The 14954-nt window shown below is 41.0% G+C and overlaps 1 protein-coding gene across 2 annotated transcripts in view; it reads left to right on the top strand.

Annotated features, from left to right (window-relative positions):
- Positions 1-14954, top strand: part of DYNC1I1 (dynein cytoplasmic 1 intermediate chain 1) — a 317629-nt gene that overhangs the window by 18910 nt on the left and 283765 nt on the right. For both annotated transcript variants that reach the window (XM_064575249.1, XM_045864670.2), the window contains exon 2: positions 12627-12743. In XM_064575249.1, coding sequence (XP_064431319.1) covers positions 12636-12743 — 108 coding nt within the window. In that variant the 5' untranslated portion in view covers positions 12627-12635. The remainder of the gene's footprint in view (positions 1-12626; positions 12744-14954) is intronic.

Below are 14954 nucleotides of genomic sequence, written 5' to 3'. Positions count from 1 at the left end.
TTTATTTATTTATTTGAGAGAGAGAGAGAGCATGAACAGTGGGGAGGGGCAGAGGGAGAGGGAGAAGAAGGGTCCCCACTGAGCAGGGAGCCAGACTCCGGGCTCAATCCCAGGACCCTGAAATCATGACCTGAGCCGAAGGCAGACGCTTAACTGCCCCACAGATTTCTCATTTCTATCTAATGGATGTTTAGTAGTTCAAGAGACATTTCCTGAGCACTGACTGCCAGGTACTAGAAAAACAGGCATAGATTAGATGTGGCCCATCTCTTTGAGGGGCTTTCAGTGTAGCAGGAGGAGAGAATTACATAAACAGGACATAACCAGGCAGCGAGGCACGTGTTCCAGCAGACCATGCACAAGGTGCTCTAGGGCCACCAACGAAGAGTTCTTGGCCCTGGCTTAAAGCCCTAGGAGGCCTTCCTGAAGGGAATGTGAGCTGAGACAGACAGATAAATAGGAGTCCATCAGGTAATGAAATGGTGAGAAGGGCATTTCTGGAATTTGTAAAGGTACAAAGGAAGGAAACAGCTTGATATATGCCAATAAAATGTGAACTAAGAAGTAGAAGGATACATGGACAGAGAGATGGGCAAAAAGAGCATCTTCTGTGCATGGCAGGGAGTTAGGACATGTTTTGCATCTAGAAGGAAGTCATCGAAGTGTTTTAGTCGAGGGAGTGTCCTCATCAGATCTGAGCGACAGGAAGATCACCCTGACACAGTGTGGAGGATGTGGAGATCATCAGGGAGTAAGGTTAGCATGGGGACAGAAAGATCAGTGAGAAGAGCACTGTGGTTGTCAGATGAGCCACGTGAAGACTGGCATTGGGCAACATGAGTGGACACAGATAGGCAAGGGCAGGCTTGGAAATATTAGGTGGCGAAATTGCGAGGTGTGGTGAAAACGGGCTGTGAGAGTGCGGTGAGTTTGAGGATTTCAGGGCTGATTAAGGAGAAGGCAAGACCCTGAGGTGGAAGCACTGCATGACACACTTCATTGAGTGGCCCTTGGATAGTATTGCATGAGAGGGAACATCCCTCATAGCAGGAGACCTTCTAGACCCTGAAGCATGGTGCCACCTCCCATAAAGGGAAGCGGGAATGTGTCTAGGCGATGCCGCTCGCAGTCAGGTGGGGAATCTCGGGGCGGGGTTGGGTGTTTTATCTATAGCTAGCAGATATTGGGTGAAGTTTTGCTGGGTAGGCAAAGCAGGTGGGCTCTAAATGGCTAAAATATGCTTATCTGAGTTATATTTAAAGCAACTGGATATGTCAGAATTTGTGTTTGGGGCCACAGGGCTTTGAGATGATGGTTCTAGCTTGATGTGAAGAAATAAACAGTGTAGGGACCAATACTCAAGGGGCATCTTTAACCATTTACATAACAGCAAGTGTTTGTTCAATGCCCATTATGTGTCCAAGAGGAGGCCGAGGAGCCGCTGTGCAGGTTTCAAAGGAAGATGACATCATGGTCTGTGGAGAAGTTGCCCCTTTCCATGTGCTCCTCATAAATGCCCCTTCGGGTAGAGAAGCTCCTTTCTGTTTGCCTTGAAGGGCTTTTGAACCTCTAGGAGCCCAGAGACATAGTCTCCTATCATATGAAGTGTAGTAGTGGTAGCCTTCTTTGTTTGGCTTCTTTACCTGACATCTGGCCTAGGCAGGCAGTACATCTCTCCCATCTATCCTGCCCTGACGTTGGGTGCTTCTGCAGGACTCTTTGCGCACGGTCTCACTTCTTAATTCACTCCAGTTTCCCTCCTGGTATTCCCCAGAGGGCTCTCGTCTCCTTTCTTCTGTTCTCTTTTCTGGTTCCTTTTCTGTCCTAATTCTTAGTGACAAAACACTGCCCTCTGGTTGTCCAAACTGTCCCGTCTTTAGTTTCATACTCTTTCAAGGATGCTACTTGAGATGGTGCACTTCCTAAGGACTCTCGATATTGCCTGGTATTAACTCCGAGATACGCTAAGATATGAATGGCTGATTCCCTTAAGGGAGGAACGATTCTTTTAACAAAGAGACGCTTGTTGAGTCTCTCAATTGGTGGAATGCACTGTCGGGGTCAGAAATAACTCAACATTTTCCAGAACTTTTGGGCAAAGATGACAATGGCTTTTGAGGCCTGTGAGGTCTAAGGGCTCTCATCTCTACTCTGTTAACTAGATGAGAGGGCAGATACCCCCGGATTGATTTTTCTCTCTAGCATAATGGGCCTCTGTGCTGAGTGCTTAAGAGTCTCTTCTGTGTAATGTGCCGCAGTTGCCTGTGCTTGATTTACAGCGTTAGCAGGACAATTTGTGTAGCTCAGAATCCTGTAACAGGGAAAGCGCGACCAGAGATAATATGCAGACACAACAATCTTAAATATAGCTCACAAATCCAACAAGAGCGATACGAAAAGCTTAATATAGAAATATGGCCTGATTTCCTAGTCAAGGAATTAACCCAGTGTGAGTAAAATTGAGAAGAGCCCAGAAAAATCAACGTAGATATTTAACTGTATGTATGTACTGAGATTTTTATTCCCCCCCCCATCAAAAACAGTAGTTCTTTACTGACATAAATAGATCCTTCATATGTGGATGAAACTTTTGCAGTCTTGGGACTACCCAGTGTCGGCTTTGGTGGTGTGTTTGGGAATTTCAGAGGCAAAGCCTTTTCTCCTGGTGTCAGCTCTCCCATGCAATTTACATTTGCCACCACTAGGTGGTGGTAGAGAGTGACTGAAAGGTTGGACTACAGGTAGACTGATCAGGAGCCACCATAAAAGCCTTTTGTTTAAGAAGAGCTTCCTTTTGACTAAAATGGATAAAATCTTGAATAAACACCAAAAGGGAAGCATTATTTGGCAAAAGTATTCAAGAATAAGGAGATCTGGTATCTCCAGCTCTGACTTGTCCACTTAATGGTAGTGAACTTATATTTCTGCATCTCACTTTCCCTATTTATGGGTAAAATACCAGTACTGGATTATATAATCTTTGAAGTTCTTGTCCTGAAACAAACATGTATAATTTTAATGATTAAAACAACAAAATTGGGGCACCTGGGTAGCTCAGGCGTTAAGCGTCTGCCTTCTGCTCAGGTCATGATCCAAGGGTCCTGGGATCAAGCCCACATCGGGATCCCTGCTCAGCGGGAAGCCTGCTTCTCCCTCTCCCACTCCCCCTGCTTGTGTTCCCTCTCTCGCTGTGTCTCTGTCAAATAAATAAATAAAATCTTAAAAAAAAAACAAACCACAGCAAAATTAAAAGAACGAAAGAATTAAAGACTTTTCACACAACAGGGAAGTCTACATTTTATTAGTGACCATTTTAGTTTACATTATAGCCAGGCTGAGACCCATTAATTTGTGTGTGTGTGTGTGTGTGTGTGTGTGTGTGTGTGTGTGTGTGTGTGTGTAGTGAGGGGAGGAAGAGAACGAGGAGTGAGAGAAGGTTTCTCAGTTTCTCTTCCTTTCCTATTACCTGGCTTAAGCAAGTGAGAAATGAGAAATCATTCATAGGTAAGTCTATGGAGCCTTTCCTCCAAAGCCTTCCACAGGAGCCTTCCTCCTAAAGCCCCCTGCCTAGGTTCTTTTATAGCGACTCTTAGCAAAATTTCGTTTCAGTCTCTAGAGGCTTTAGAATCAACTCTACCTTATCAGAAGCAGGTAAGGCAACATGTGGTCTGAGGATCCCTGGGGATCCAAGATGTATTTGGGAATCTCTAAGGTCACAACTATTTCCACAGAACGTTATTTTTATTTGTCTTTTTCACCATATTTACATTTGCAGGGATGGTGTGAAAGCAATGGTGGGTGACCCTGCTGATACCTTAGCAGGAACTGTGGTACTGGTACACCAGACTGTACCAGTACCAGCATCAGACTCCACTGCCCCCCACTTGTGGTTTAAACGAATAAACAAACCCTGTTTCACTTAAGAATGTCCCTCATGGACCTTGCCATTTGCAATGACGTGGGTGGAACTGGAGGGTATTATGCTGAGCGAAATAAGTCAAACAGAGAAAGACATGTATCATATGACCTCACTGATAGGAATTCTTAATCGCAGGAAACAAACAGGGTTGCTGGAGTGGGGGGTGGGGTGGGAGGGATGGGGTGACTGGGTGATAGACACTGGGGAGGGTATGTACTCTGGTAAGCGCTGTGAATTGTGCAAGACTGTTGAATCACAGATCTGTACCTCTGAAACAAATAATGCAATATATGTTAAGAAAAAAAAAAAAGATAACAAGAGGGCAAGAATGAAGGGGGGGGAAATCAGAGGGCGAGACGAACCATGAAAGACTATGGACTCTGAAAAACAAACTTAGGGTTCTAGAGGGGAGGGGGATGGGAGGATGGGTTAGCCTGGTGATGGGTATTAAAGAGGGCATGTTCTGCATGCAGCACTGGGTGTTATGCACAATGAATCATGGAACACTACATCTAAAACTAATGATGTAATGTAGGGGGATTAACATAACAATAAAAAATTAAAAAAAAAAGAATGTCCCTCATGAAGCAGGAAAAAAAATAGTTATATTAAATCTCTACCCTATATTAAATCTCTCACCATAGTCCTTACTATGTGACCTATGGGAACACAGAAGGCACTTCTGCTGCCTACCAAAGTTCAGTGGTTGTCTTGAGACGGGATTTGTGCAATTGTGTGAGTTACGAGCTGAACTAGCTGCCTTTTTTCATGAAACACTAAGTTTACTTGAAGGAACAATTAACAGGCAAACTATGATTATTCAGACTTGGGCATTTGGCAGCAGTTTTCTCAACAATCAATGGCATGAGCTTGTCACTTCAAGAACGTAATTGGCAGTATTTGTGGCTAATGACAAAATTTGAGCTTTCAAGCAAAACTTAGAATTTTGGAAAATTTGTGTCTGCCACCATGACAGCTTTACCATACCTGAAGACTTTTCTGAAGAGTTTGGTAGTGATGTTACCAAGTTTGATTTGGGGATATTGTACAATGAAATGTGTCAGCATTTGAGAAGTCTGCATAATTTTCTAAATAATTTTCTAGATAACGAATGCATAATGTCATAAAATCATACATGAATAAAAGATTCATTCAAAGTTTAAGATAGACCAATAAATTTTAATGTAACAGTACAAAAAATTCATTGATTGATGTCATTGCATATTCACATGGCAACAACTTAAGAAACTGACATTTGTTGAATTTTGATGTAATATTGAAGAATATCCACAATTACTTTAAGAGGCTGTTTAAATACTCTTCCTTTTTTGGAATACGTATTTATGTAAGATCAGATTTTCTTCACAAGTAAAATAGCATTTCACAACAGACTGAATGCAGAAGCAACTGTAAGAATCCAGTTGACTTCTATTAAGCTAGATATTAAAGAGATAAGTGAAAATGTAAAAGAATTATACTCTCCCTAATTTTTTTTTTTTTGCCTTGGAAAGTATGGCTATTTTTCTCTTGATAATATTATGTTAATAAGTAACAAGTTTATTTTTGTTATTTTAAAATGAATTATCAAATATTTAAAGTTTTATCAGTTTTAATTTTTAACACGGTTAAACCTTCATAGAGGTAACCCACATAAACAAAAGCTCTTTGAGGTCACCGAGAAGGAAGAGTATCAAGGGATGCTGAGAACAAAACGTTTGAAAACTGCTCATCTACAGTATGAGTAGACCAGGCCTGGGCATCTTCCTACTATGAGATGGATTTTATTGAAAGTTTTGTTTTTCCAGTGTACTGATGGCTGTAAAAATTTAGCAAATAACCCTCCCACATCTTTCACCAGTCAACTCCCTCTTGAGACTTCTATAACCCTCCTTTTACCGAAGGTGAGAAATCACTGTAAAAATGGACAAATGGTTGTGGTCTGTATCATCCCTTGGCCACGTATCCAAGTGGAAGAAGGCAACTGTATTTTATGAAAGGCCAGGAAGGTGAAACAAGGTTGTGCAAGATCAAATTTCTTATGCATACCTAGTGGCAGATGAAAAGTTCGATGGCTCATAGTAAAGAGCTGACAAGAGCAATTGTTTCCAGGCAGGAAAAAGAGAACTTGTTTCTGGCTATTTTTTTCAATGAGTCTGGCAACAGCTGGGCCATGATTTAAACCTCCTGGGATTCTGATTTAAAGCTTAAAAATACATTTGCATATGCCAGCATTAGAAATGGAATCTCAAACTGCTGCCAATGTAGACAACCGAAAGGAAATCGAGGTCTATATTGTTCAAAAGCTAAGCTTTGGGAGGGTCTATTACTTGACAGCTGTGTAAACAGAACTAAACCCCTTGCTTCTCCTCTGTTAGATACTTGGTTCTAGACAGGACTAAACCATCCCATGATGGTGTGTGCCGAAGTGAAAATGTAGACCGTAGGTCTCATTGGGTTCAAGAAATGCTGAAAATTTTCTTTTCTTTACGGATGTGTGGTGGACATAGGAAGTGTGAAGGAGATGCAAGGTTAACTGGAAAGACAAGGACAAGTGTGAAAATGACTTCTGGGGGCGCCTGGGGGGTTCAGTCGGTTAAGCGTTGGACTCTTGGTTTCGGCTCAGGTCATGAGACCGAGCCCTGCGTCAGGCTCCGTACTCAGTGGGAAATTTGCTTGAAGATTCTCTCCCTCTGTCCCTACCCCAGCCCCAAATAAATAAATAAATCTTTTTAAAAAGTACCTGTTTTGTTTCTTCCTTCCTCAGTGTCCATGTTTTTCTCTCTCATGTTTTCCTCCTTCCTTCCTCTCCCCATTTTTCCCTCCATTGAGACTTAGGACCATAAGGCATTTCTACAATGGAACAGCAGGAGTGACCCTCCCTCCAACTAACTTCATTAGAGAAGAAACCATTTCTCCATGTGCCTTTCCATCCTCTGGAGGAAGTGGGTGACATAGGGGAGGATGCCTGCCTGGACAGCTTGATATGTAACTGCTATGTTCAACAGAAAAAAATGAGAAGAATTTTGCTACTACTAAATTAAATGACTACATTTAATTAAAAAAAATTTTTTTTTATTTGAGTGACATTTCTTTAACCACGTACCTTCCATTTTATAATCCATTAGATTGAGAAGCTCCTTCTATTTGAAGGGACTTAGACTCTCTTGGAGCATAGACTGGGTTTTCTCACTCTGATTATATGGCTACTAAATCAGTTACATGCTATACCTTTAATGTATTTCTCACTGTAATATTTTTTGAATGATTGCAGTGAACGTTGAATGATGACTTTGGCTATTAGGATGGACTTAGTGATGGGGAAAAGAGTTGGCAGGGTAAAAAAAAAAGTAATAATAATAATAGAAAAAGAAGAGGAGGAGAAGGAGAGAGGGAAGTAGAGAAGGAGGAGGAGGAAGAGGAGAAACAATGTTCTTGGGTGTTTAATATTTGCCAGGCATCATTCTAAGCTCTTTACCTACATTGATTCATTTACTTGGATCAGAGGTGGGCTGAAGCAAAAGTTATGAGAACTGAGACATTGGGAGGAAGGGTGGAGGTGAGTTATAATGAAGCAAGGGAATGAAGGGTGAATGAGGGTTAAGAAGGGAACTACATTAGCCACAAATTTACCATGCAGGAAACATGCTTCTATATAAATTATTTTGAATTTCTCCATCTAATTTGTTGAACTAGTCCTAGTATTTCCACTTCATTAGAATCAAGTATGTCCACAATCTCTATTTTTGAATTAAAAGTAGAGATTTTCCCCAAGTTGTATAGATTGTCCTCATTAATCTTGTCTTCTAGTGTTCATGAGACCTGTTTTCTAAAACATTGTAGACATTAGACGTCAATGTTTTAATCTTGGACATGATATTACAAAGAAATTGTTTTTCTTCTGTTACTGTTCAGTTCAATCATCTTCATATGTCCTTAAACCTTACTAGTCATTTGTTCTTTCATTTTCCTCTGTGTGGTGGTTTTTTTTTTTTTTTGCCATTTCCCTTGGAATATTAGAGTCTTTGTTATTGGTTTCTAAGAGATCATTTATGATTAAGGATGTTTTAACCATGTGCCATGGCTTGCAAATGAAATACCATATTTTCTTGCCAACATTTTACTGTGATGTTTTACTTTTTGGTTGCACAGAAGTTGTGTATTGAAATATAATGTTCTGTATTTAAAAAAAGGAAATTAGAAGTGTGGAATTGAAATTTGACAAAAAAAAATTATAGGGGTTGAGGATTGATAATATGGAGCCCAAAGGAATTGAGTAGCTGATTTGAACTTTTGGATCTCTCTCATTGTGGTGGGGGGATAACCTGGGGGACAAGAAAAGAAAGAAAAGAAGTGAAATGGGATTGTACACTGATAGTAGAGCTGGAGAATTTTCAGGAGAGTGAGAGTTAAGATGCAGAGGTGGGAGGAGCTATGAAGCATGGCTTGGGTAAGAGAGTATATAGGCAAGGAGAAAGTCACCAACAGAAAACGCATTTGGGATATAGGACTCCGCAATGAAGAGAACTGAGCAGGCATCATAAAAGTGCATCCTCTGACCCTGGAATGGATGAAGTCAGTGAGGCTGAGCTGTAATTGTCCCTAAGCTAGGGCGGAGTTAAGCCATAGTTGGCTGGTAGGTGGCAGACTAAGTTGATGATCAGAGAGGGAGGAGACTTACACCGAGAGGTGGGTTTGATTTTTTCTACTTGACCCCTTGCCAGCTGGAGATGAAAGAGGCCAGCTCTTTGTGTGTGTGAAGTAAGGGAGCAATAATTAGCAGCAGGTAGCTTTGGTTCTTATTTTCTTAAACTGAGAGCGTCTGGATTGTCTTTGCAGTGACCTTCATTAGCCACAGGAAGCTCTATAACTCACGTCCCCCAGGCTTTGCTCCTCAATTTACTTTGCTTGGTGTGCAGGGAGATTGAGTGGCAAGCCCCCCGGGAAAGCCTGTGGAGTTCAGTGCTGACACTGCATTTCGTGTCACTGTGGCAGCCATTTACTATGTGTAAAGGCCCATTCATTTACTCTAATGTGGACTTTCCAAACCCTTTGTGAGGTGTTCTCTTGAGATTTCTTATTCTCCTAGGTGTTGATGTGAAGTGTCTGTTTTGGTGTAGATCCAAAAAATCAGTAAGTGGAAGGTACTCTATAACTGTCTTTTGCAATTGTGGCTCTGAAATCTGTTATTTGAAACATCACCACTTAATATTTTTTAAAAGTTCCCCTTGGGGCGCCTGGGTGGCTCAGTTGGTTGAGCGACTGCCTTCGGCTCAGGTCATGATCCTGGAGTCCCGGGATCGAGTCCCGCATCACGCTCCCTGCTCAGCAGGGAGCCTGCTTCTCCCTCTGACCCTCCTCCCTCTCATGCTCTCTGTCTCTCATTCTCTCTGTCTCAAATAAATAAATAAAATCTTTAAAAAAAAAAAAAGTTCCCCTTGGTGTTTTTGTTGTTTATTTAAAAAATTTTGGCTCTATGGCCGGTAACACCAACTCAAAGGACCAACGTTATCAGACATATTTATTAGTTGTAAAAAGAACTTTGCTTCTTTGCAGAAATGTACTGAAAGTACACCTTACTTCCTACTCATGAATGCAGTTTTACCAGAAAATCATGACAAATATAGGATGTTGTTATTACATGGTTTGTTCCTTCATGAGCATAGTAGATAGCTGAAGTTGTGACAGACCCTTTTGGTGGAATAGAGGAAGGCCAGTGGCAACTGGGGAGATGTGCAGGACAAAACTCTAAGAAGTTTCCACTGGCTGTGAGCAGCACTGAATGACACACCTATTGCTATAACAGTGATCTTCCTGATTGGACTTTTCATTTCTGACAGCCAAAAAAATGTCAAAAACGTAAATCGGAGTGGTCCCCACTGGGGAAGAAAGAGTAGTTGTAACTTCTCCGACAGCTGCTGGAATTAGGTTCTAATTTTCTCCTGCCAGGATTTTTGCCCACTGGTGTTAAAAATTATTGGCAAATAATATTTTAGTGACAAACTTGACTTTTATCAGTTCCATGGTTTCTCTTGAAAAAAAAAAATCTGAAGATCTAACTACTTGGATTCATCTTTTTCCATGTCAACCGTCAGTTGGAGCTAGGCAGAACTGCCTCCTTCAGGCAGGTGCTTCCTCTCTGACTGGCCTTCCTCATGGCTTTGCTTCTTCATGTTGTCTGCCTGGCTCCTATAGGACTTTGAATGTGTGACTCAGGTTTCAACTTTGTAGGTGGATGACTCAGAAGTCTGTCCCACAGCTCCAGTTTCCATCCAGCTTCTCATCCAATCTCTAATTTTGTATCTATGCATTCTTTCTGGCCAGAAATCCCACTGACACTCAAATTACAGCCTGCTACAAGTTGTTTCAGGATTTCCTTCTTGCCTTCTCTTCCCAACTTCACTGCCATCCTCCTTGCTCTCTCAAAGGTGAATTGTTACTGAATCTTTCTCTTTGGCTTCCATACCCACAGGCTACGGAGAGTTACTTCTTCCTTCTTGGCATGCTTTCATCTGCCCACATTCCCCATATTCTGTCTCTCCATTCACCTACCATCGCAAAGCAGGTGCAGTCGCTCCAGACAGATGTTGGCACCAGCCTCCCAGCAGCTTTCCTTATTTCCAGTTTCTGCTCCTGTCTGTTTTCCAGGCAGGGACAAGAACAGGCTTGAGCAAATTCCATCTTTATTTTGTCACTTTCCCTTTCAAAAAGTTGCTGTGACTTCCCATCTCTTATTATACCAAATGGAACTCACTTTTCTGTTTTCCCGAGGCTTCCCCTGTTGCCCCCATATATCCATTCTTACAAACTAAAGTTTATATTTCTTGGCTTGGATTCATCCACATCTCTTAGCCTGCTGGTTCCCATTCTATAGGTCTTGGCATATCTGTATCTTCCCTTCTTTGCTAGGTCCTGACCTCCCGTGATATCCAGCTCACATTCTACCTCCTCCTCAAAGTATACCCTTGCTAATTCTAATAGATCTTAATTACTCTTTTGCTCTGCATTCTGGCTAAACTTGTACATTGGGGTCAGCAGAGTGTAGCAGTTCAGAGTATGGACATGCTTGAGTTTTGTTTCGGCCGTGGATTGACTGTGCTGCCTTACGTCTTGCTGAGCCTCCATTATCCGAATTGCAAACAAGGCATTAATCAAAATACTGGTCTCCTTGGATTGTTATGATTAAATGTGATAAAAATGCCTAGCACGTAGGAATCAATAAGCCAATATCGTGGAGAACATCTCCAGCTGCACCACATGCCTACAAAGTTGAGTTACGTACTCCTTGAAGGAGAGAATCTGGTTTTGCTCATCTTTTGTATTCTGAAACCTTATAGAGTGCCGAGCACGCATTAATTATCCAACAATTTTTGTTGAAAAATGAAGATAGGGTGTGATCATGAATTGATTACAAAGATTGATTATTATGATTACTACTGTTATTATTTCATAAGTCTTTGCCATCACACCACGAGCAAGAATATGTATAGAGGTTAGCACAGTACATTTCCCAACTGTATGTATTCGTTGGGAAGTATGTCTTAGGGTGACTGTAGGTTCTTGATTACCTTGTAAAGGCAGTGACAGGAAGTTTGAAGGATTTTTCATTGTTTTGTGTTCTTTGGTTCTTTTTTGCCTTTCAGTGCTCTGTTATCTACGTAGGGATTCATTATATATTCATCACAGCTGCATATAAATAATATGGAAATGAATACTCATGACATTGACAGATGTTTTTGTGTTTTGTTTTGTTTTGTTACTTTATTTTAGGAATTTGGGTCAGGGGGGGTTTCTTCATTTCTCGGTGTTTCCATTTTCTTAGTTTCTAACTGAGAGCACAAAAAAGACAAATATAATCATTGGTAATTTGGTGAGTCTTTTCCAAACTCATTTTACTTGCAAATATTTCTGGCACCCTCACTACCAGCCTCACCATCCCCATTAATGTTAAAATTAAATTTCATTCAGATAAATTTCCCCCAAGAACTTGCCGTGGTGTTATCTACTCTTTCATGGGTTCACAAACATCTTCGGGACAGGGAAAGTGCCAGGATAAAGCACAATCGCATTCAGTATGCAAATGAAACTTTTATAGAAAGAGGATTGTCCTGGAGATGAAATTAACTGTGACAGTTCGGGAGGAGTTTTACAGAAAAAGATTAACATGTTAGGTCTTTAGTGGCTGTCTTCCCTGATGCATATAATGTTAGGCAAAATGAAATCTCTGTGCCCAGGCTCAGTGGAGACATGGGTAGTGAATCCATAGATATTTGAATGGGGCACATCTCTAAGGGTTTATGACAACCTATTTTCTTTTCTTAGTGTGGGGATGAATTGGTCCATTATCGTCTAAATTGAAAGTCCTGGTGAAGGTTCTTTTTTGATTCTCTCTTTTTTGTTTATTTATTTGTTAAGAAACTTGCACAGAAAATGTCTTGCTTATTCTGAAGTTGCTATAATCCTTCCCACCAGCAGAGACTATACCATTGTATTGCTTCAAATATTTATGAATACATAAAAAGGTAAGTATTTATGTAGTGTGAGACCAGACCTAACTTAATTTGTTTCTTTGATTCTTCAACATAGGCTAAGTAATACAACCTGTTATGGTAAAAAAGTCACATTTTCAAGCTTTTGAATGATTTTTTTGCAGTGATAATACAGAAAATTTATTTTTATGTATTCACATTTTTTTTTCTTTTCCTCCAAGGAAACCAACATGTCTGACAAAAGTGACTTAAAAGCTGAGCTAGAGCGCAAAAAACAGCGCTTAGCACAGATAAGAGAAGAGAAGAAACGGAAGGAAGAGGAGAGGAAAAAGAAAGAGGTAAATACTGGGTATTGGGGTGTTCCAGGGAACAAAGAAAATCACTTGATTCTGAGGGGCTGGCCAAATGGGTAAAGAGGACGCTCTAGAAGAATCCTTCTATGATTTCTGAATAAAATGAATGGATATCTACATACTCAGACTCCTAAGGTCATTGTCACCTGCTATGTGCTAGTCAAGCACCACCCATGGTCCAGAGGTCCCCAAGCCCCAGATTCACCCCAGACTTGCATAGAACCCTGAAAGTGGTCTGTGAAATCTCTATTGTTAGATATTTCTTAACCTTTCTGTATCTCGGTTTCCTATGCTAAAATGGGAATAGTAATATATTTTTTGTGGGGTTGTGAGAATTAGAAGAGTTAATCTTGTAAAGCACTTAGTAGTAACCAGGCTCTACTTAGTGTTTAATGTGTGTTAGTTTTAAGAAAAAAATTTTTAAAAACTACCAGGCAGAACATTTTAGGAGAAAAATGATGCCAGTGGATTTCCATGGTTTCTTAAGGGGTATGTGTTTTTCAGGGTAAAACAAGGATTGTAGGTCTGACAGAAGGAAAGCTGCATTTCCCTCCCTTGGCGAGAGGGTAGATAGCATAGGAGTAGACTCTGCTCCATGGACATAGAATTATGACATATTAAGGCTCGAATAGATTTCAGAAACCTTCCACTGAAACCCTTCTTTATGCCAACAAAGCAGAAACCCAGAGGTGAAATGTAGCTTTTCTGTCTGTCACACCCAGAATCCGGGGCTCCCTTCCCAGTTCCGTGTGTTGCTGGCAAATCATGTTTTCTTCTACTATCTTGATCCAACGGATAATTTATTTTTAATTCTCCAATTTGTCATGGTCATGGAGAAATAGCCCACGTCTTGGACAAAAGAACCAGATGCCAAAGGTAGTTTTGAATAGCTTTCTGAGAAGGCAACTTTATATAGTGTGATACCCTTGTGTGTCTAGAAACCAAAGCTGCTTCCATACTCAGAGTTTTTCTGTTAGGAAAAAGAAAATGTGTTTTGATGCCTTCCAATCTAAATAAGTGTTGTTTCATAAAATAAGGCTGGGAGACCAAGGTAACAGATTTATAACAATTATTTTCCAACAAAGTAAAACATAATTGCAGTTGCATTTTAGCCTTCTGGCATCTCGCATCTCTCTGTTCCATTACACTTTGATGCCCTGGTTTATTTTGTCCTTGACAGTGCGCATAACGTTTTTCTCTTGGAGATCTTTGCTGCTATATATGCAGTCTTTGAGTGAAGCAGAGGTGAGAATTGACAAGGAATGGCTATTCATTTCCATGCAAAGCCAAAAAAAGCATTAGGTTATTATGCTTCCTTTCCTTCAAATGTCAACGCTTACTATAGTTTTAAAGCACCTGTTATCCTTTACTAATAACCAGTTTCCTTTTAAACTGACATTCTAATATCCAACTTGAATTTCATAGAATTACTACAAAATGTGATGTGGTATGGGAAATCTGGTTCCAAATTATGCTGTCTGCTTCATCTTTGTCATTTTACACATTTGGGGGGAAATTACAGGCAAACAAGACTGATTGAAACAGGCCACCCTTTTTGTTTCTGTACCAGGCAGCTTTGTCTGATGGAGACTCGGTTTGTTACACAACAGACGGAGCCCTGGGAGACAGGCAGTGGCAGGGGGTGGGGAGCGTGTTACACCTGAACTCTACATATTCCTGGGTCTGGAATTAAAGTCACATAGTCTTAGTCTCCTCATTTCCGCAGGTTGAAGCCTGTGATGTCCTGACCTTGCTCCAGGGACTCCTATGGCAATTCAGAGCCCTCCTTTTCCATCCCAAAGTTTTTAATTCGAAAGATCCCAATGGGGCCAGACTTTGGGCCTCACTTGGCTATACCATCTTTAAAGCCTGTCCTGTCCCTCAGCAACCTATTCCCCCCTGCAACAGATCTTTCCTTCAGTCAAAGTACCTTTTGTAGACTCTGATGACTTGGTTTGTCTGAGCAGACAGTGCTGTGAGACAGAGGCAGTAAAGCTCAGTGGTTATGCGCAGAGGCTTTTGAGTTGAATGCACCTGGGAAACCTGGCTCTGCCCTTCACAGAATGGCCTTGAGGGAGTATGGGACCTTTCTGACCCTATTCTCCCTTTTGGAAAATGGAGAAGAGATCAGTGCCTACCTCAAAGAGTTCTGTGAGGATATAAGGAGATACTGGAGAGCAGTGGAAGGCACAGAGG

Source organism: Mirounga angustirostris, unplaced genomic scaffold (assembly GCF_029215605.1).
Source record: "Mirounga angustirostris isolate CCGP_5_RB_7025 unplaced genomic scaffold, mMirAng1.0.hap1 SCAF_12, whole genome shotgun sequence".
In the NCBI taxonomy this organism is placed as follows: domain Eukaryota; kingdom Metazoa; phylum Chordata; class Mammalia; order Carnivora; family Phocidae; genus Mirounga; species Mirounga angustirostris.
The sequence above is the reverse complement of the archived record's forward strand: the minus strand, read 5'-3'. Positions and strand labels throughout refer to the sequence as shown.